Source organism: Salmo trutta, chromosome 14, assembly GCF_901001165.1.
Source record: "Salmo trutta chromosome 14, fSalTru1.1, whole genome shotgun sequence".
In the NCBI taxonomy this organism is placed as follows: Eukaryota; Metazoa; Chordata; class Actinopteri; order Salmoniformes; family Salmonidae; genus Salmo; species Salmo trutta.
In genome coordinates, this window is record NC_042970.1 from 36,725,328 (window position 1) to 36,748,272 (window position 22,945).

A 22,945-nucleotide genomic window follows, 5' to 3' on the forward strand; every position below is an offset into this window, starting at 1 on the left:
TTATGTATCGTTGTGGTCTCTCTCTTGTCGTGATGTGTGTTTTGTCCTATATTTGTATTCTACTTTTCATTTTTAAATTGCACTGAAGGACATACAAAAAAATGCATGAAATGTATGCATTCACTACTGTAAGTCGCTCTGGATAAGAGCGTCTGCTAAATGACTAAAATGTAAAATGTATGTAGGAGATGGGGTGACCGGCCTCTGAGAAATGACGTGCAATTAGGGATTTAGGGTCATTTCTCCTTCCAGTGCTCGTGTTCTAGAATGTGTGTTCTTATCGGTCTACTGGTTTTACCCACCCACGTATTGCATGGACAAGAGATAAGGTACAGTATATGATGTTAGAAGAGCTGCATGTGAGGAACTGTTTGGTAGTGTATTGTTTACCAGTGGCAGAGCTACAGAATTCACTCACTTTTTTACAGGAGACCTTACATACTGAACAACTACGGCAGGGGTAGAAACCGGTCACCTCGTCCAGTCGTCCACCATTTATTTTCGGGGGGACATAAGTGTCAGCCCACTTGGAGGAGTAGGCAGAAGCCACTCCCCCGCTTGGAGTTTGGAGGAGTGGCTTCTGTCTGGCCACTCTACCATAAAGGCCTGATTTGGTGGAGTGCTGCAAAGATGATTGTCCTTCTGGAAGGTTCTCCCATCTCCACAGAGGAACTCTGGCGCTCTGTCAGACTGACCATCGGATTCTTGGTCACCTCCCTGACCAAGGCCCTTCTCCCCCAATTGCTCAGTTTGGCCTGGTTGACAGCTCTAAGAAGAGTCTTGGTGGTTCCACTGTGTTCTTGGGGACCTTCAACGCTGCAGAAATGTTTTGTTACCCTTCTCCAGATCTGTGCCTCGACACAATTCTGTCTCGGAGCTCTACAGATAATTCCTTCGACCTCATGGCTTGGTTTTTGCTCTGACATGCACTGTCAACTGTGGGACTTTTATATAGACAGGTGTGTTCCTTTCCAAATCACGTCCAATCAATTGAATTTGCCACATGTGGATTTCTAAAAACCTGTTTTCGCTTTGTCATTATGGGGTATTGCGTGTAGATTTTTTATTTTATTTAATCAATTTTAGAATAAGGCTGTAACTTAATGGAAATGTGGGAAAAATGAAGGGGTGTGAATACTTTCCAAATGCACTGTAAGTATATGTTGGGAGAACGGGTTTTCGTGCCAAATAAACTTGTCTTCCAGATAACCCATAAATAGACATGCATGGTCAGGAGGTCAAATGCAGCCCATAGCCACACTATGATTTTGTAAATAGTCTCAAATAGTAACAATATATATACATACAGTTGAAGTCTGAATTTTACATACACCTTAGCTAAATACATTTAAACTCAGTTATTCACAATTCCTGACATTTAGTTCTAGTAAAAATTCCCTGTCTTAGGTCAGTAAGGATCACCACTTTATTTTAAGAATGTGAAATGTCAGAATAATAGAGAGAATGACTTATTTCAGCTTTTATTTCTTTCATCACATTCCCAGTGGGTCAGAAGTTTACATACACTCAATTAGTATTTGGTAGCATTGCCTTTAAATTGTTTAACTTGGGTCAAATATTTTGGGTAGCCTTCCACAAGCTTCCCAAAATAAGTTGGATGAATTTTGGCATATTCCTCCTGACAGAGCTGGTGTAGCTGAGTCAGGTTTGTAGGCCTCCCTGCTCACACACGCTTTTTCAGTTCTGCCGACAAATTTTCTATGGGATTGAGGTCAGGGCTTTGTGATGGCCACTCCAATACCTTGACTTTGTTGTCCTTAAGCCATTTTGCCACAACTTTGGAAGTATGCTTGGGGTCATTGTCCATTTGGAAGACCCATTTGCAACCAAGCTTTAACTTCTAGACTGATGTCTTGAGATGTTGCTAAAATATATCCTCATAATTGTCCTTCCTCATGATGCCATCTATTTTGTGAAGTGCACCAGTCCCTCCTGCAGCAAAGCACCCCCACAACATGATGCTGCCACCCCGTGCTTCACGGTTGGGATGATGTTCTTCGGCTTGCAAGCATCCCCCTTTTTCCTCCAAACATAATGATGGTCATTATGGCCAAACAGTTCTATTTTTGTTTCATCAGACCAGAGGACATTTCTCCAAAAAGTACGATCTTTGTCCCCATGTGCAGTTGCAAACCGTAGTCTGGCTTTTTTACGGCAGTTTTGGAGCAGTGGCTTCTTCCTTGCTGAGCGGCCTTTCAGTTGGTAGAGCATGGTGTTTGCAACACCAGGGTTGTGGGTTCGATTCCCACGGGGGGCCAGCACAGAAAAATAATGTATGATATGTATGAAATTGTATGAAATGTATGTGTTCACTACTGTAAGTCGCTCTGGATAAGAGCGTCTGCTAAATGACTAAAATGTAAATGTAATATAGGAATCGTTTTACTGTGGATATAGATACTTTTGTACCTGTTTCCTCCAGCATCTTCAAAGGTCCTTTGCTGTTGTTCTGGGATTGATTTGCACTTTTCGCACCAAAGTACGTTCATCTCTAGGAGACAGAACGTGTCTCTTTCCTGAGCGGTATGACGGCTGTGTGGTCCCATGGTGTTTATACTTGCGTACTATTGTTTGTACAGATGAACGTGGTACCTTCAGGTGTTTGGAAATTGCTCCCAAGGATGAACCAGACTTGTGGAGGTCTACAATTTTTTTCTGAGGTCTTGGCTGATTTCTTTTGATTTTCCCATGATGTCAAGCAAAGAGGCACTGAGTTTAAAGGTAGGCTTTGAAATACATCCACAGGTACACCTCCAATTGACTCAAACAATGTCAATTAGCCTATCCGAAGCTTCTAAAGCCGTGACATCATTTTCTGGAATTTTCCAAGATGTTTGAAGGCACAGTGAACTTAGTGTATGTAAACTTCTGACCCACTGGAATTGTGATACAGTGAACTATAAGTGAAATAATCTGTCTGTAAACAATTGTTGGAAAAATTACTTGTGTCATACACAAAATAGATGCCCTAACCGACTTGCCAAAACTGTAGTTTGTTAACAAGAAATGTGTGGAGTGGTAGGAAAATGAGTTTTAATGACTCCAACCTAAGTGTATGTAAACTTCAACTGTGTAATATATATATATATATATACATATATATATATATATATATATATATTTGTACTGGAGGATAGTTGCCAGGTTCAACAAAAAACCTGTAGAATGTGTTGTGTCCCCTCTCTGTTCAAAAAATAACTTGAATTCCTTCAGTCTTTTGTCATGTTTTTTCTTTATACACTAATGTACAACATCTAGGGCGATGAGAGATATCCAAGTAAACATTACAAATTTTGAATTGTTTTATGAAATTGCCAGTGTCTCTCAAATATGAGGGCAATTGTCTTATACTGGGGCGTATGACTTCAATTGGAGTAGTTAGAATAGTGGAATACACAAGGTGCAATATTGAAATTTGGTATTGCATCAGCAGTTTTCCTCATGTCAATCACTGACAGTCACTCAATTAGCCCATGTCAGCTAACATTTTATAGATTGATAGGTAAGTTAGTCTAGCCAGCTATCTAAACATTTGGAGCAATCATGGCTGAGTAATCAGGGGCCCTGACCTCCAGGCGTCCCCATTGATTTTGTTAGTCCCTCTCACTCAGGTATCCTATGCACATGGCAAAATGTGTAAAATTGCAACCAAATCTTGCTTAGGGCCCCAAAAAGTGACTGATGATTGGCTGAAAGAAATCGATATAAAGAAAATTATGGGAGCTGTTTTGTTAGACTTCAGTGCAGCTTTTGACATTATCAATCATAGTTTGCTGCTGAAAAAAACAGGTGTGTTATGGCTTTACATTGTTTGTCACACAGAGGGTGTTCTTTAATGGAAGCCTATTACTAATGACCTACAACTAGCCTTGAGTAAAGCCTATGTACGCTGATGATTCAACATTATACGTCAGCTACCACAACAAGTGAAAACACTTAAAGAGCTGCAGTCAGTTTTACAATCGATGGCTACAAATAAGCTGGTCCTAAATATAAAATAAATAAAAGCATTGTATTTGGGCCAAATCATTCGCTAAACCGCATCTACATCTTGTAATCAATAATGTGGCAATTGAGCAAGTTGAGGACACTAAACTGCTTGGTGTAATGATTGACCAGGGAAGGGCGACTTTGATGGGGGTGGGGGCCACAAAAAACTGAAATCATGAGGGGCTGCATCGGCTCGTGGGTCTGCGTACCCGCATCCACATCCAATAATTCCCTAAATTCTAGACCTCTCCTTAATCTGGTAATGAATGGTGTGGCTGTTGAACAAGTTGAGGAGATTAAATGATTTGGTGTTACCTTAGATTGTAAACTGTCATGGTCAAAACATAGACTCAATGGTTGTAAAGATGGGGAGAGGTCTGTAATAAAGAGATGCTCTGCTTTTTTGACCACACACTCAACAAAGCCAGCCTTGCAGGCTCTAGTTTTATCTTATCTTGATTATTGTCCAGTCATATGGTCAAGTGCTGCAAAGAAATACCTAGTTAAACTGCGACTGGCCCAGAACAGAGCCACACATCTTGCTCTTCATTGTAATCAGAGGACTAATATTAATGCTATGCATGCCAGTCTCTCTTGGCTAAACGTTGAGGAAAGACTGACTGCATCACTTCTTCTTTTTCTAAGAAACAATGTGTTGGAAATCCAAATTGTTTGCATAGTCAACTTACAAAGCAAACACACACTTACCCCACCAGACATGCCTCACAGCACAATGGCTCTCCCCCATGTGACCTACTTGTTGTGTGTATGTACTGACATGTATGTGTAACTGACAGATGCACACACACTACATGTTAATGTTTTTAAATGTATGGCAATTGTAAAGTCTTTTGTAAGACTAGCTGTTGCCCTTGGCACCAGCTAATGGGAATCCTAATAAATAAAATAAAAAATAAATAAAAAAGGAGACAAACACACACACATTCTAACACACGCACTTTACAAACAAACACATTGTAATATTGTAGTATTGTACATTTCTAATAATAATTGAGTACGAATGTAAAAATGTGTGTATGAAGTATTGTAGGCTGTTGTTTTGTTGTGATGTAATTGTTTTAATCCTGTTTGGATCCAAGGAATGGGGACCTAATAAATACTAAATAGCCTACTAAAGGCTCTGGGACAGTCCATATTACTTTCGATTTTTCTTTTACACCCCTTCAAATAAGTGGATTCAGCTATTTCAGCCACACCCATTGCTGACAGGTGCATAAAATTGAGCACACAGCCATGCAATCTCCATAGACAAACATTGGCAGTAGAATGGCCTTACTGAAGAGCTCAGTGACTTTCAACGTGGCACCATCATAGGATGCCACCTTTCCAACAAGTCAGTTCATCAAATTTCTGCCCTGCTAGAGCTGCCCCGGTAAACTGTAAGCGTTCTTATTGTGAAGTGGAAACGTCTATGAGCAACAACAGCTCAGCCACGAAGTGGTAGGCCACACAAGCTCACAGAACGGGGCCGTGAGTGCTTAAGCAAGTAAAAATCGTCTGTCTTCAGTTGCAACACTCACTACCGAGTTCCAAACTGCCTCTGGAAGCAACATCAATGCCAAGTGTCGGCTGGAGTGGTGCAAAGCTCGCCGCCATTGGACTCTGGAGTAGTGGAAACGCGTTCTCTGGAGTGATGAATCACGCTTCACCATCTGGCAGTCCGACGGATGAATCTGGGTTTGGCGGACGCCAGGAGAACGCTACATGCCCGAATGCATAATGTCAACTGTAAAGTTTGGTGCATGAGGAATAATGGTCTAGGGCTGTTTTTTGATGTGGAAGAACTTTACTGTTCTGCACAGAGCCCTGACCTCAACCCCATCAAACACCTTTGGGATGAATTGAAATGCCAACTGCGAGCCAGGCCTAATTGCCCAACATCAGTGTCCGACCTCACTAATGCTCGTGGCTGAATGGAAGCAAGTCCCTGCAGCAATGTTCCAACATCTAGTGGAAAGCCTCCCTAGAAGAGTGGAGGCCGTTATAGCAGCAAAAGGGGGACCAATGCCCATGATTTTGGAATGAGATGTTCGATGAGCAGGTTCCCACATATTTTTGGTCATGTAGTGTAGATTCAGCCGCGGTCCTACTTTTTCTTGAGCGGATGGTCAGGGGGTCGGAACAGAACTGCAAATACCTTGTAGACTGCAAATTGACCTCAAGAAGCCCAAACAAATACTATATTTTACTAAAATATAATAATTTCAAACCATGCTTACATTTATATACGATCACGTTTTTATAGTCTTATGCAGAACAATTAAAATAGATATAATAAAATAAAAACGTTTAAAAAAATCTTAGAATTTGGGGAACTAGAAGGTAAATTACTAGAAGAAGAATTTCCCAAGGATATCTAATGATTTCCCACTGACTGGCCGCGTGGGCATGCAAATTGGCCACAAAAAGTATCTAAAGAAGGCGGACCAAATCTGTGTCTGTATTTGGTTAGCGTCGTAGGTATTTCAGTGTTCGATCATTCTCTGAAAATGGCATCGGGGAAAGGGCTTTCTGGCTTGAACTATAGAAGCATAAGAGCAAACGTCAAACCAGATTCCAAGTAGGCCTATAATCACTATTACTTCATGGTGCGAGGCGCACACATTGCGTCTTGGCACGCATCCACTTCAGTGAAAGCGGGTCAGGATTTTCTCTCTCGTGCTCGCGCAATGGCGGAGGCGAGCCCCAACAGGAAATCCCCGAGTCAGCAAGTAGCCTAATCCACGTAGTCTATTGCAATACATTCTCGGTAGACCCTTTATGAGCAAATAATTCGCAGTTTTAGCGAATCCTTGAATTCAGACGCCAATAATTGGATAGACGTATTGCTCGACACCTACAGGACTGGGAAATGCATTCTAAAATGTCAGGATCAATCGTTTTATAAAATTTGTCATGGGTTTTTCTAGTCACTGAAATACAATACATTAACCCCATTGAAACAAAGCATATCCCTTATAGAATACCCGAATATTCTTTAGTAAACGGCCTGACATGTGATTTTGATATTGCATGTTTGTTTCATACTCATGCAAGTGTAGAATTACTTATCCACACCAGATTAACATAATAGAATAGGAGTAGAATACATTGAAATGGTAGACTACACCCGCTGCAACCTGGTCTCAGAGAATGTTGTATTATTCTGTACATAAATTAGAGAAAAAACACCAATTAGTATGACGTTACGTTTCATATGGTATGTATTAATTTGTGGATGTCCATCATCCATTTCGTATGATTTGTAACAAATTACAGCAGCTACTCTTCTTGTGGTCCAGCACAATGTTACAAATTTGCTAAATGTACAATCTGTTACAAAATCCAATTTGTTGTGGCTAATGTTAAGGTTAGGAGTTAGGTTAAAGGGTTAAGGTTAGGGGAAGGGTTAGCTAAAAGGGTTAAGGTCATGGTTAGCTAACATGCTAAGTAGTTGCAAAATTGCTAAAAAGTTGTAAGTTGCTGAAAAGTTGCTCAAATGCTAAGGTTGTCCATGATGAGATTCAAACATACAACCCTTGGGTTGCTAGACATTCACGTTATACGCCCACCTATTCATCCATCCATCCATCCCAATCAACCACTCTCCTTTCGTTTTTACCTTAAGTCACCTTCTGTCTTATGTAACCATACCAAACATAATATAGCATACTAATTTGATTGTCCCGGAATCACGTTTACTATATTACTTCAAGTGTATGAGACCAGGCTGTATTTATGGAAACGGATTTTATCATGCATTATCTGTTTGTTATTAATTTCCTCCTAATGGCCTAGCCCGAAAATTGTTTCTAGGCAGCCTCCATCGGTGTTAGAGAAAAATACAGAAAAAAGTATTATTTACCTTCCATGTGTGCGCTAGTCTGACTTCTGCGATCTGGACACACCTTCCAAATAGTCCACGCCTACTGCGTCCAAAACCTTGCCATTGGGTGGGGTCGACGCCAGGATTCGCTTTAATTGGCCCCCAATGAGAAACTTAACAACTCTATGTCGCGCAGGTCCCAGTCCGACATGGGTCGAGCGATATAAATAGTGTCTTGGTGCCTTGGTGCAAGATGAGCACCGACACCCGATAGACTTGCATTTGTTTCCCTACCAGTACATGAACATAGCAAAAAGGATGCTGCAGCAAGCCCTCAAAGTGTCTGGTCGCAGTATGACCCCGCTGATCAAGTGGATGGAGAATTGGGCTGAGAGCTCAGTTGGCCGGAAGAAGGCAGAGGCGGCGCACAGGGTGAAAACCCTGGAGGAAATGCCGGGACCCACCGTCGCCAAATTTGCCTGGGACCTCTTCGCCAAACGGGGACTGTCCCGCCTCCACGAGCTGCAGGTAAATTATTTTCATGACTTGTTAATTTTTTTCTTTTTAGTCACGACTTTCTTTATATTAAAGCAAGATAGGCGCGTGAATGTATGGAATTAGTGTTTCATAATGTCTGATAAACAGCAATACCATAACGAATGTTTCATTGGCAGATTAAACTGGTCATCACACATTGTCTTGTAATAGATAGGTTATGACATTGCTGTTGGGTGTGGCGTGGTGCTGTAGGGCAGACACTCTGTCACAGCCTCTCCTTACATGTAGGCTACTGTACAACTTAACCACCAGTGTGTAATGTAATTGCCCAGCATTTAAAAAGCAATGAGAGGGCCAACATAAGCTATACTGTGATGACCTAAATGCACCAGACATGCAGTTGCATATGCATAGACTATGTTAGATAAATGGGATACATACATCAGTTCTCTTACACTGATAGGGCATTGAGCAGGAAAGTGCCTTAGGCCACTAGGGCACTTTTCTGTTTACCTGCTGCCTCATAGGTGTAGATGGGAGCACAAGGAGCAAGAAGGCAAGCTTTCTATCACAGCTTGACGGGCGCTCCCAAAGCTTTGACATTTTTTGTACAGATTTTGTCTATACACTTTACATCAAGCAGCTTTAAATCAAATGAAATTGTATTTAAAACATGGGCCGAATACAACAGGTTTAGACCTTAGTGAAATGCTTACTTACAGGCCCTTATCCAACAATGCAGTTTTAAGAAAAACACGTGTTAAGTAAAAAAAATAGATAAGTAAAAAATAAAAAAGTAAAAAATAATGAAAGAGCAGCAGTAAAATAACAATAGCAAGGCTATATACAGGGGGTACCGGTACAGAGTAAATGTGTGGGGGCACCAGTTAGTCGAGGTAATTGGGGTAATTGAGGTAATATGTACATGTAGGTAGAGTTAAAGTGACTATGCATAGATAATAAACAGAGAGTAGCAGCAGCAGCATAAAAGGGGGGGGGGGAGCAATGCAAATAGTCTGGGTAACCATGTGATTAGCTGTTCAGGATTCTTATGGCTTGGGGTAGAAGCTGTTAAGAAGGCTTTTGGACCTAGACTTTGCGCTCTGGTACCGCTTGCCGTGCGGTAGAGAACAGTCTATGACTAGGGTGGCTGGAGTCTTTTTTTAGGGGCCTTCCTCTGACACCACCTGGTATAGAGGTCCTGGATGGCAGGAAGCTTGGCCCCAGTGATGTACTGGGCCGTACGCACTACCCTCTGTAGTGCCTTGCAGGCGAAGGCCGAGCAGTTGCCATACCAGGCAGTGATGCAACCAGTCAGGATGCTCTCGATGGTGCAGCTGTAGAACTTTTTGAGGATCTGAGGACCCATGCCAAATTTTTTCAGTCAATCTTTTTCATGCCCTCTTCACGACTGTCTTGGTGTGTTTGGAACATGATAGTTTGTTAGTGATGTGGACACCAAGGAACTTGAAGCTCTCAACCTGCTCCACTACAGCCCCGTCGATGAGAATGGGGTCGTGCTCGGTCCTCCTTTTTCTGTGGTCCACAATCATCTTATTTCTCTTGATCACGTTGAGGGAGAGGTTGTTGTCCTGACACCACACGGCCAGGTCTCTGACCTCCTTATAGGCAGTCTCATCGTTGTCTGTGATCAGGCCAACCACTGTTGTGCCACCTGCGAACTTAATGATGGTGTTGGAGTCGTGCCTGGCCATGCAGTCATGTGTGAACAGGGAGTACAGGAGGGGACTGAGCACACGCACCCCTGAGGGGTCCCCGTGTTGATGATCAGTGTGGCGGATGTGTTGATGCCTACCCTTACCACCTGGGGGGCGGCCCATCAGGAAGTCCAGGATCCAGTTGCAGAGGGAGGTGTAGTAGTCTGTAATAGTTTGCAAGCCCTGCCACATCTGACGAGCATCGGAGCTGGTGTAGTACGATTCAATCTTTATCCTGTATTGACGCTTTGCCTGTTTGATGGTTCGTCGGAGGGCATAGTGGGATTCCTTATATGCTTCCGGGTTAGAGTCCTGCTCCTTGAAAGTGGCAGCTCTACCCTTTAGCTCAGTGTGGATGTTGCCTGTAATCCATGGCTTCTGGTTGGGGTATGTATGTACAGTCATGTACGTACAGTCATAGAACAGTAGCTAGGTCTGCTCACAACATGTTGATGCTACGTCCATAGAAATAGATTATTTCTAATTCTATGGATGGTTCCATCTCCAGTGAATCATACCATCTATATGCGTTGTGTACTAATGTGTTGTCTTCTCCCAGCTTGAGGGTGTGAAGCGCTATGGGCCGATGTGGAAGACCAGCTTCGGCCCCATCCTGACGGTGCACGTGGCAGAGCCAGCCCTGATTGAGCAAGTGCTGAGGCAGGAGGGCAAGACCCCCATCCGCTCTGACCTCTCCTCCTGGAAGGACTACAGGAAACAACGAGGTCATGGCTACGGACTGCTCACAGCGTGGGTACCATTACTCTCCTCCTCTGCTGTCTCCCCTCCCATGCTTGTCATGCTAATCTAAGCTGTTCTGACATCAGGTTCATGTGCTGTTGACAGGAAGCAGGAAAGATTAACAGAGATGAAACAAAGACTTAAAGGGATACTTCAGGATTTTGGCAATGAAGCCCTTTATCTACTTCCCTAGAGTCTGATGAACTCGTGGATACCATGTCTCTGTGTGCAGTTTGAAGGAAGTTGCTAACTTGCATTAGCACATTTGCTAACTAGTGTTTAGGGCAATGAATGGAAGTCTATGGTATTAACTAGCATGCAGTTACCATAGACTTCCAGTCATTGTGCTAACACAAGTTAGCATTGGCTAGCGAAACTACCTCAAACTTCCTTCATACTGGATGCAGAGACATACAAATGGTATCCATGAGTTTGCCAAAATCATGAAGTATCCTTTTAAGACAAAGGACTAATTGGTCTAGAAGGCAGACAGACACAGACAGAGAGTCAGGAAAGAGACAGATGTCAGCCTATGATCTATTATTACCTATGGGTTATAACCTAATGAGCAGGAATATGAAAATGCTCACAGTTCAATTACAGTTCAATCAAGAAGCCTACAGTTACAGTTGGTTCAGCCTGTATAAAACATGTAAACTATTGGATGTTTGCTGTGCAAACTCATTGATGACATTATTTTCTGTTTACCGTACTTAGGGTTGCAAATCGCTGGGAACTTTAAATACGTTCCCTGTTTTTCCAAAAAACCTGGTTGGAGGATTCCGGATTTCCTGCTTATTCCCTCTTTATTACAGGAATTTTCAGGAAAGCCATGGAATTTTTTGAAAGTTCCAGGAATTTTGCAAAGCTAACCTTTACTCTCTTCAGTGAAGGGGAGGAGTGGCAGGCGGTGCGGAGTCTCCTGGGGAAGCACATGCTACATCCAAAGGCGGTGGAGGCCTACGACACCACTCTAAATGCCGTTGTTGATGACCTCATTGCTAAGCTCCGCCTCAGCAGGCGCCAGGACCCCTGCGGTCTCGTCCCGAACATCAGCAGTGAGTTCTACCGCTTCGGCCTCGAAGGTAAGACCTATTTGCACTCGACCTGTTCTCTTTGTTTTTATATGGTGGCATATGAGTTCAGCATCCGAGGTCAGGTGTGAGGTTATCTGAGATCAGTCCCGTAATAAGATACAAGATCAGGAAGCAACTTTATTGTATCAATGTCAATTAGCATTGTGGGCTTCTAGTTTAGTCCATTTACATTTACATTTTAGTCATTCAGCAGACACTCTTATCCAGAGCAACTTACAGTAGTGAATGCATACATTTCATACATTTATTCTCCGTACTGGTCCCCCGTGGGAATCGAACCCACAACCCTGGCGTTGCAAACACCATGCTCTACCAACTGAGCCACACGGGACCTTACCACCACACGGGACCATACCACCACTTACTTGTGTATGGTAGGATAGGGTACTCTGACAAGTCTATAATAGGCTTGATTGTATCTGTATTACAGAGGGAAAACAAACAAAGCCCTTCCGGAAAGCCCTTCAAACCCTTCTCACCCTTGACCTGTGCCTGTCTTCCTCTCTGCAGGGATCTCCTCAGTCTTGTTCGAGTCCAAGATTGGTTGCCTAGACCCTGTGGTTCCCACAGAGACAGAGTGTTTCATCCAGTCCATTAACACCATGTTTGTCATGACACTCCTCACCATGGCTATGCCCGCCTGGTTACACAAGCTGTTCCCCATGCCCTGGGACACTTTCTGCCAATGCTGGGACTACATTTTCCAATTCGGTGAGCTGCCATCTTTGATAGCCTCATACTATTGTTACATATTGTGTATTTATTCCTTGTGTTATTATCTTTCTATTATACATTTTTTCCTCTCTGCATTGTTGGGAAGGGTCCATAAGTAAGCATGTCACTGTTAGTCTACAACTGTTGTTTACGAAGCATGTGACAAATAAAATTGCTCCACCTTGGTTTAATTCTGTCAACTTTTTAGTACGTCACCTCTTACATTAGATCTATTTAACCCCACTGACCTACTTATGATTATTAGATGCCCCCAGTGTCACGCCCTGACCTTAGAGTGTCTATTTTATTCTCTATTTGGTTAGGTCAGGCTGTGACTTGGGTGGGCAAATCTATGTTTATATTTCTTTGTTGGCCTAGTATGGTTCCCAATCAGAGGCAGCTGTTTATCGTTGTCTCTGATTGGGGATCATACTTAGGCAGCCCTTTTTCTGAGATTGTGGGATCTTGTTTTTGCATTGTGCTGTCTAGCCCTGCAGAACGTTACGTTCGGTTTTGTATTTTGTTGTTTTGTTGGTGTTCATCTAATAAAGAAAGATGTACGCTTACCACGCTGCACCTTGGTCTCCTCATTCAAACGACGAGCGTAACACCCAGTGGTTAGTTACCCTCAACGGATTGATTTCTAGTAACTTGCTATAAATCGTTCCCATTCAATAGGACCCATAGTGTGTGCGGCTGCCTTCCATTCATCACCTGTAATCCCTGTAGTAAGCTTTCCCAGAGGTCTATTTTTTTATTTTCCAAGCTGTACAGATTCCCTTAGTTGGACTAGAGCTCCTTCAGACCTGGGTTCATTAACTATTTGAAATACTTCAGCTGGAATTGATTGATGATTGGTGCTATGGAAACAATGCAAGCCCCGCCCATCTGGCATTTGTTAGGCTAAAGCAAACGCTGAAAGTATTTAAAATTGTATTTGAACCCAGATCTGAGATTTTTTACTCTGATCTGACCCCTGATCTCTCTCCTTGCAGCTAAAGGTCACATTGACCAGCGTCTGAAGGAGGAAGCGGAGAAGGTGGCGCGGGGAGAGAAGGTGGAGGGTCGATATCTGACCTACTTCCTGGCCCGCACAGGGCTGCCCATGAAGACGGTGTACAGCAACGTCACTGAGATGCTTCTGGCTGGAGTGGACACGGTGAAGAAAATCTCTCATGTCTTCTTCCTCTTGCATCTCTCCCTCCTCGTCGTCTTCTCTGTCCTAATCGCTCCATCTTTGAGCCTGCTCTTTACTATTAGTTTATAAAATATCCAATAGTCATACATCTCCATTTCCTCTCACTCCTAGTCAAAAGTATACTATATCATTGAGTAAATCACAGCATACTAGCTCTTCTTAAGCTGTAAGGAGCTCACTATCCTCTCCATCCACTGCTAGTGACTTTATGGTGAACGATCTTTCTGTCGTACTGACCTGTTGTGTCCTGTGTATGTTCAGATCTCCAGCACCATGTCCTGGTCCTTGTACGAACTATCTCGGCACCCCGAGGTGCAGGCCTCGCTGAGGGAGGAGGTACTGGCCGTGATGGGGGGTCGGAGGGTGCCTGGGGCTGTAGACGTGGCTCGCATGCCCCTCATGAGGGCTGTGGTGAAGGAGGTGCTCAGGTAAGTGCTCATAGCTCCTCATTATATAATTAAGGGGAGCTCATTTCATCCACTACCAATTTGAATGAACTATGTACCCTGATTCAATCAACTACAACCAATCGATCAATCATTAGACTGATCAGTCACACCGACATTGTTATGTTTTGGCTTCTCCAGACTTTATCCTGTTATTGCGGCCAATGCCAGGGTCATTGCTGACAAAGATATCCAGGTCGGAGACTACCTCCTCCCCAAAAACGTAAGTGTTGACGTGATGTTGAGTGCTTCTTTGTCCAAATTTTTGGAAAAATCTGATGTAATATTAAGGTGGGAAGAAGGCTAACATATGTAATGGAAGGATTTTACCAAGGTTTTTTAACTGATTCCTACCAACAGTATGTCACAATTCTATCCTATCCAGACTCTGATCACCCTCTGCCACTTCGCCACATCCCGGAATGCAGCATTTTTCCCGAACCCGGATACATTCCAGCCCCATCGCTGGCTGAACCGGTACAAAGGCCACCACCCTTACGCCTCAGTGCCCTTTGGCGTGGGCAAACGCAGCTGCATCGGCCGCCGCATCGCAGAGCTGGAGGTCTACCTGGCACTGGCACGAGTGAGTAGATCTTTGGTCACTTTTACAGCTAGGCTTTGGCAGTGAGGTTCTCTGGAAATGACATATCATTTCCATAGCGTTTTGAGTCCCAGTACATTTATCCTCATAGTGGACTTCCATTCTTCCAAGTACTGTACATGTGAGGGGCGCCCTCTCATTTTCAACCCCTCTCCTGGGCCCCTCAGATTCTGATGCAGTTTGATGTGAAGCCCGATCCAGAAGGCAGTGGTGCAGCAGTCAAACCCATGACCCGGACACTGCTGGTGCCAGAGAGCGAGATCAACCTGCAGTTCATCGAGAGATGAGCCAATGACGTGCTGAACACTAGCTATGTGCATTTGACAGTGACTGACAATCCCAGTCTCTCAGAGTGAGACAGATGGGAGCACTGGGGAAGAAAGAGGGCCCAACTGAAGCTGAAACCCTGCAGGCCTCAACCTACAGACCAGGCCCTCAGACCCTCAGAACTCAAGCCCAGATGGTTTGGGCTTAGTACTTTAATGACAAGTGATTTTCCATCGCAATACCAGGTTGATTACCCTTGCACCACTTAAACTTAGTGCTTTATTCAATAATGGTCATGAATGCAATATCACTTATACTTACTTGTGGTTTAGATTGTAGCCAATGATACTACCAGTAGCCAATGATATTACCAGTGGAATCTCTGATATCTAAATTATGTTCCTCTCACCTAACTAGACATGAATTGCAATTTTACAGATTTTATTAAATTCAGTTGTAAGTATGCATCTTGATCATAGCATGTAATGGTCAGTCCACAAAAACCACAATCACCCCTTTAGACAATCTTCAATATTCATTTATTATAGGCCTATTTGTGTACAGTACCAGTAAAACATTTGGACACACCTACTCATTCAAGAGTATTTTTGTAAAAAAAATGTTTTACTATTTTCTACATTGTAGAATAATAGTGAAGACATCAACACTACGAAATAACACATGGAATCATGTAGTAACCAAAATATATTATATATTTGAGATTCTTCAAAGTAGCCACCCTTTGCCTTGATAACAGCTTTGCACACTCTTGGCATTCTCTGAACCAGCTTCATGAGGTAGTCACCTGGAATTCATTTCAATTAACAGGTGTGTCTTGTTAAAAGTTAATTTGTGGAATTTATTTTAATGCGCATGATCCAATCAATTGGGTTGTGACAAGGTAGGGGTGCTATACACAAGATAGCTCTATTTGGTAAAATACCAAGTCCATACTAGCTCAAATAAGCAAAGAGAAACGACAGTCCATCATTACTTTAAGACATGAAGGTCAGTCAATCCGGAACATGTCAAGAACTTTGAAAGTTTCTACAAGTGCAGCCAATGATGAAACTGGCTCTCATGAGGACCACCACAGGAAAGGAAGACCCAGAGTTACCTCTGCTGCAGAGGATAAGTTCATTAGAGTTACGAGCCTCAGAAATTGCAGCCCAAATAAATGCTTCAGAGTTCAAGTAACAGACACATCTCAACCTCAACTGTTCAGAGGAGACTGCGTGAGTCAGGTCTTCATGGTCGAATTGCTACAAAGAAACCACTACTAAAGGACACCAATAAGAAGAAAAGACTTGCTTAGGCCAAGAAACACGAGCAATGGACATTAGAGCGGTGTAAATCTGTCCTTTGGTCTGAACAGTCCAAATTTGAGATTTTTGGTTCCAACCGCCTTGTCTTTGTGAGATGCAGAGAAGGTGAACGGATAATCTCGGCATGCGTGTTTCCCACCGTGAAGCATGGAGGAGGTGGTGATATGGTGTGGGGGTGCTTTGCTGGTGACACTGTCAGTGATTTATTTAGAATTCAAGGCACACTTAACCAGCATGGCTACCACAGCATTCTGCAGCAATACGCCATCCCATCTGGTTTGCGCTTAGTGGGACGATCACTTCTTTTTCAACAGGACAATGACCTAACACACCTCCAGGCTGTGTAAGGGCTATTTGACCAAGAAGGCGAGTGATGGAGTGCTTCATCAGATGACCTGGTCTCCACAATCACCCGAACTCAACCCAATTGAGATGGTTTGGGATGAGTTGGACCACAGAGTGAAGGAAAAGCAGCCAACAAGTGCTCAGCATATGTGAGAACTTCTTCAAGACTGTTGGAAAAGCATTCAAGATGAAGCTGATTGAGAGAATGCCAAGAGTGTGCAAAGCTGTCATCAAGGCAAAAGGTGGCTACTTTGAAGAATCTCAAATATAAAATATATTTTGATTTGATTAACACTTTTTTGGTTACTACATGATTCCATGTGTGTAATTTCATTGTTTTTATGTCTTCACTATTATTCTACAATTTAGAAAATAGTACAAAAATAAAGAAAAACCATTGAATAGAGTAAGTGTGTCCAAACTTTTGACTGGTACTGTATTATACTAGAAAATGCAACTTATGTTTACAGCTGTGTTGGTAATGTATTGTTCTGTTCATAACCAGAACAGTTGTAAGTCATTCCTTAGCTTAGACAAACAGAAAGCAACTTATTCCTCTCTAATTTAAATCAGAGATTTGCAGAGGCCAAGCCAAACCAAACTTCAGTTGCATTTATTAATGTTTACGCATTGCTGATGAAGATGCTATAAAATGCTTATAAATATGCCATGTACTGCCTTTAGAAGAGTGTTATTGAATTATTATTAGTTTGGACAAAACTGTGATGTTTCTATCAGAATGGTGCTCATATGGTGCGTATATAGTGTTCATTAGAATCTTAGTGAAAAATGGCAGCTGGTGGGACTAACATGGTGCTTCATATACTCCCACCTATAGTTACTCTGTTTACAAACACTTTTGTCTTTTTAAAAGTCTTCTTATCTTATATGAAGTCATACTCAGTTGTACAAAACGATGTATCCTCTGTGAGTTGTCTGTATCTCTTACGTCAAAAAAAGAATTTGTGTGTTAGCCTTTTTCTACATCTAGAACCTGACGTGACTTGTATGATGTGGTGCTTCAAAATGCTTCTTTCTCTGTTGGCATAACACATTATAAAAAGGTTAAAAAAAATGTTTTGTAATTGTTCGCTATTAAAAGAATGTCATACATGTATGCATGGTCTTCTGTTTTCCTAGAAATGTGAAAGTCACACTACCTTGGGGCATATTTTCCTGTCAGGCATTCTGGTTGTAGCTTGTCTGTGGTTCAAACTGATGGGATAATATTTAGACATGAAGGCAGGTGATTCTGGGAATGCCGCTGCTGGGTATCGCTGTTCCTGTGAGACATGTCTGTGGGGACATTCATTGTGCTACCTACTGTTCATTAGTGCTAAGTTTGCAGGTCAACAGTTTGCATGACTTAACCGCTCTACCCCCACTTACATTCTACAAAACCCTCATCCTCCTATCTAATCTTTGGCTGCCCTGTGGATGACTGATGAGAGAGAGAGGGTTTTTTACAAAACCCCTGACTGTCCAAAAAGACCCCAATCACACTGGAACAAAGGTTGACTGACAGGAACCAACCCTCTAGGTTAGGAGTTATGTTAAAGGGTACATTGCAGTAAGAGGTCTACTCAAGTAATATGTTATTGTGATTGGGTATGCATCTCTTTCTGAGTAAAATACCAAACACACTTTACCTGCAATTAAACTTGCTTCACTCTCCAAAATGTTCTGGTTATGAACAGAACAATGCATTACCAACACAGCTATAAACATATGGTGCATTTCCTAGCATTATACATGAATAGGCCTATAAATAATATTGAAGACTGCCTAAAGGGGTGGTTGTGGTTTTGATGGATTGAAATGCCAGAGAAAAAACATCTATAGCCAGTGGCTGTTGGTCTATTGGAGGTAATAGTTCAATAATATAAATTCAGTCAGAGCTGAAATGTTTCCAAAATGGTTAATGATTCATAGGCTCTTTTTTTCTCTTTTTTTCTCCCTCTGCCTGGTAGAGGCAGCAGCAGAGGTGGGGGCCTTAGGTGTCTGTGCTGGACTTTAACAGGTGACTGTAAGCAGTGTGTCTGTGCCTGTCAGTGGCTATACTGACTCAGAGGTATAGTTTGTATACTGTCTGTTGTCTGGTAAACAGACAGCACATAGCAGGGTGTGTTGAAGGGGATGTGGATATGGGGTACATCAGTGGTATATGATTGTATAGGTGGAAAGTTCATGGCAAAAGTTGAAATTGGTAGCACAAACGATAGATTTTGATGATTGATTTGGCTTTTTCAGAGTTGCCCAATTCATTAGTGTGATTGTCCTTCCTAATTTTTAAAATAAAGTTCTATAAAATAAATAGTCCTTTGTGAATCTGTTGGTAAAATCAAAGATGGTTAAGTATGAAGATATGTAGAAACTGCTTGGCGATGTCATGGCGTCCTTGGCTAGCTCATGCCTAGAAACACATCTTCAGGTCTAAAGGTCATCTTGCGCCGAACTACACATGTGCAGGCCATCAAATCAAATCAAATGTATTTGTCACATACACATGGTTAGCAGGTGTTAATGCAAGTGTAGCGAAATGCTTGTGCTTCTAGTTCCGACCATGCAGTAATATCTAACAAGTAATCTACCAATTCCACAACAACTACCTTATACACACAAGTGTAAAGGAATGAATACGAATATCTACATAAAAATATATAAATGAGTGATGGCCGAACGGCATAGGCAAGATGTAGTAGATGGTATGGAGTACAGTATATACATATGAGATGAGTATTGTAGGGTATGAAAACATAAAGCAGCATTGTTTAAGGTGGCTAGTGATACATTACATCAGGATGGCAAGATGCAGTAGATGGTATAGAGTACAGTATATACATATGAGATGAGTAATGTAGGTTATGAAAACATTATATAAAGTGCCATTGTTTAAAGTGGCTAGTGATACATCTAATTACATCAAGATGGCAAGATGCAGTAGATGGTATGGCGTACAGTATATACATATGAGATTAATAATGTAGGTTATGTAAACATTATCTAATATAAATAATATAAAGTGGCAAGTGATAAATTGATTACATCAATTTTCCCATTATTAAAGTGGCTTGAGTTGAGTCAGTATGTTGGCAGCAGCCACTCAATGTTAGTGATGGCTGTTAAACAGTCTGATGGCCTTGAGATAGAAGCTGTTTTTCAGTCTTTCGGTTCCAGCTTTGATGCACCTGTACTGACCTCGCCTTCTGGATGTTAGCAGGGTGAACAGGCAGTGGCTCGGGTGGTTGCTGTCCTTGATGATCTTTTTGGCCTTCCTGTGATATCGGGTGGTGTAGGTGTCCTGGAGGGCAGGTAGTTTGCACCCGGTGATGTGTTGTGCAGACCTCACTACCCTCTGGACAGCCTTCCGGTTATGGGCGGAGCAGCTGCCGTACCAGGCGGTGATACAGCCCGACAGGATGCTCTCGATTGTGCATCTGTAAAAGTTTGTGAGTGTTTTTGGTGACAAGCTGAATTTCTTCAGCCTCCTGAGGTTGAAGAGGCGCTGCTACGCCTTCTTCACCACGCTGTCTGTGTGGGTGGACCATTTCAGTTTGTCCATGATGTGTACGCCGAGGAACTTAAAACTCTCCACCCTCTCCACTACTGTCCCGTCAATGTAGATGGGGGGCTGCTCCCTGAAGTCCACGATCATCTCTTTTGTTTTGTTAACATTGAGTGTGAGGTTATTTTCCTGACACCACACTGCGAGGGCCCTCACCGCCTCCCTGTAGGCCGTCTCATCGTTGTTGGTAATCAAGCCTACCACTGTAGTGTCGTCTGCAAACTTGATGATTGAGTTGAATGCGTGCCTGGCCACGCAGTCGTGGGTGAACAGGGAGTACAGAAGAGGGCTGAGAACGCACCCTTGTGGGGACCCAGTGTTGAGGATCAGCGGGGTGGAGATGTTGTTACCTACCCTCACCACCTGGGGGCAGCCCGTCAGGAAGTCCAGGACCCAGTTGCACAGGGCGGGGTCGAGACCCAGGGTCTCGAGCTTAATGACGAGTTTGGAGGGTATTATGGTGTTAAATGCTGAGCTGTAATCGATGAACAGCATTCTAACATAGGTATTCCTCTTGTCCAGATGGGTTAGGGCAGTGTGCAGTGTGATGGCGATTGTGTTGTCTGTGGACCTATTGGGTCGGTAAGTAAATTGGAGTGGGTCTAGGGTGTCAGGTAGGGTGGAGGTGATATGGTCCTTGACTAGTCTCTCAAAGCACTTCATGATGACGGAAGTGAGTGCTACAGGGCGGTAGTCATTTAGCTCAGTTACCTTAGCTTTCTTGGGAACAGGAACAATGGTGGCCCTCTTGAAGCATGTGGGGACAGCAGTCTGGGATAAGGATTGATTGAATATGTCTGTAAACACACCAGCCAGCTGGTCTGCGCATGCTCTGAGGACGTGGCCGGGGATGCCGTCTGGGCCTGCAGCCTTGCGAGGGTTAACACGTTTAAATGTTTTACTCACGTTGGCTGCAGTGAAGGAGAGCCTGCAGGTTTTGGTAGCGGGCCGTGTTAGTGGCACTGTATTGTCCTCAAAGCGAGCAAAAAACTTGTTTAGTCTGTCTGGGAGCAAGGCATCGTGATCCGCGACGGGGCTGGTTTTTCTTTTGTAGTCCGTGATTGACTGTAGACCCTGCCACATACCTCTCGTGTCTGAGCCGTTGAATTGCGACTCCACTTTGTCTCTGTACTGACGCTTAGCTTGTTTGATTGCCTTGCGGAGGGAATAGTTACACTTTATATTCGGTCATGTTTCCGGTCACTTTGCCCTGATTAAAAGCAGTGGTTCGCGCGTTCAGTTTTGCGCGAATGCTGCCATCAATCCACGGTTTCTGGTTGGGGAATGTTTTAAAGGCATCCCTTTGATGTAAAGTTGTTTTTGATGATAATGTCAACATATCAGTTTGTCACATTCACGCAGTTGGAGTAATAACATGTTCAGCTACTTAAGACTGGGTCAAATCTAGGTTGTGCCTTTAGATTTAGAGAAAATGAACTAAGGAAGACTTTTTTTATTTCTCTCATTGACTTCTCAAACCCCAAACTGCGGTCTGCAGAGTCTCCTTCGCAAGCATTCCTGGAAGTTTCGCGATGTTGGGCCTCAGTTTAGAAAGTCTGTGGTAAACCATAAAATTATATTTCAATGGGGTAAAACCAGAGATATTAGAAGTATCTCTGGGGAAAAATGGTTCTTTGACTAAACCACCAGTCATCATTAATTGCACATATCCTATGAGTTCACATAGCTACTCGAACCACATAGCATGTATTTTTATGACAGAGAATCACATTGAAATAAAGTGCAAACATTTTGGGGTCAACCACTTATGTAAACAGAGAGGAAGCGGTGAATCGAGAGGTATAACTGGGCCCAAAATCTATTGTCTCCAGCAGGTGGTGTTTTTTCCAGTGTCAAATTTGCTCAACAAAAAATGTGAAGCCTAACATGCTGACCAGGCCACTCGCGTGGGTCCGCGTGCGCCATCGCGCGCATGCTGATTTTGTCCACCCACACCAGACACGATCAGGAAACGCAGGTTGAAATATCAAAACGAACTCTGAACCAACTATATTAAGTTGGGGACAGATCGAAAAACAATAAACATTTCTGGCAATTTAGCTAGCTAGCTTGCTGTTGCTAGCTAATTTGTCCTGGGATATAAACATTGGGTTGTTATTTTACCTGAAATGCACAAGATCCTCTACTCCGACAAGTAATTCACAGATAAAAGGGTAAACTGAGTTAGTTTCTCGTAATCGCTCCTCCTTCAGCTTCTTCTTCTTCGGACTTGATATGGAGGTTGGCAACCAACTTTAAGGTGCATTACCACTACCAACTGGACTGTGGACCTCAGTTCATCTTTCAATCACCCACGTGGGTATATGCTCCTAAAAACCAATGAGGAGATGGGAGAGGTGGGACTTGCAGCGCATCAAGCGTCACAAATAGAACCAAGTTCTACTTTAGCGCCTGGCTATGCAGACGCTCGTTGACACGCGCGAGCAGTGTGGGTGCAAAAACAAATGTACACATACATGTTATTTAATCATTGAACTCACACTGTTCACGAGCGTCTGCGAACTTGGTTCTATTTGTGACGCTTGAGACGCTGCCCGTTCCATGATCTCGCCATCACGGTTGACAACTCCCT

General features: G+C 43.0%; 1 protein-coding gene across 1 annotated transcript; it reads left to right on the forward strand.

The window, feature by feature from the left end:
- Positions 1-6,096: 6,096 nt before the first annotated feature.
- On the forward strand, positions 6,097-15,704 carry LOC115207954 (25-hydroxyvitamin D-1 alpha hydroxylase, mitochondrial-like). The gene is made up of 9 exons (XM_029775598.1): positions 6,097-8,365; positions 10,613-10,803; positions 11,683-11,879; positions 12,402-12,602; positions 13,601-13,764; positions 14,065-14,231; positions 14,391-14,472; positions 14,635-14,832; positions 15,018-15,704. The coding sequence occupies exons 1-9, from the start codon at positions 8,138-8,140 to the stop codon at positions 15,135-15,137; spliced, it is 1,548 nt and encodes a 515-aa protein (XP_029631458.1). The 5' UTR covers positions 6,097-8,137; the 3' UTR covers positions 15,138-15,704.
- Positions 15,705-22,945: the final 7,241 nt, after the last annotated feature.

Excerpts from the sequence above, each read along its gene's own strand:
- LOC115207954 (XM_029775598.1), top strand. The coding sequence starts at position 8,138 with ATGAACATAGCAAAAAGGATGCTGCAGCAAGCCCTCAAAGTGTCTGGT. Across the intron at positions 8,366-10,612 it reads CCCGCCTCCACGAGCTGCAG|CTTGAGGGTGTGAAGCGCTA; the intron begins GTAAATTATTTT and ends GTCTTCTCCCAG. Across the intron at positions 14,833-15,017 it reads TCTACCTGGCACTGGCACGA|ATTCTGATGCAGTTTGATGT; the intron begins GTGAGTAGATCT and ends TGGGCCCCTCAG.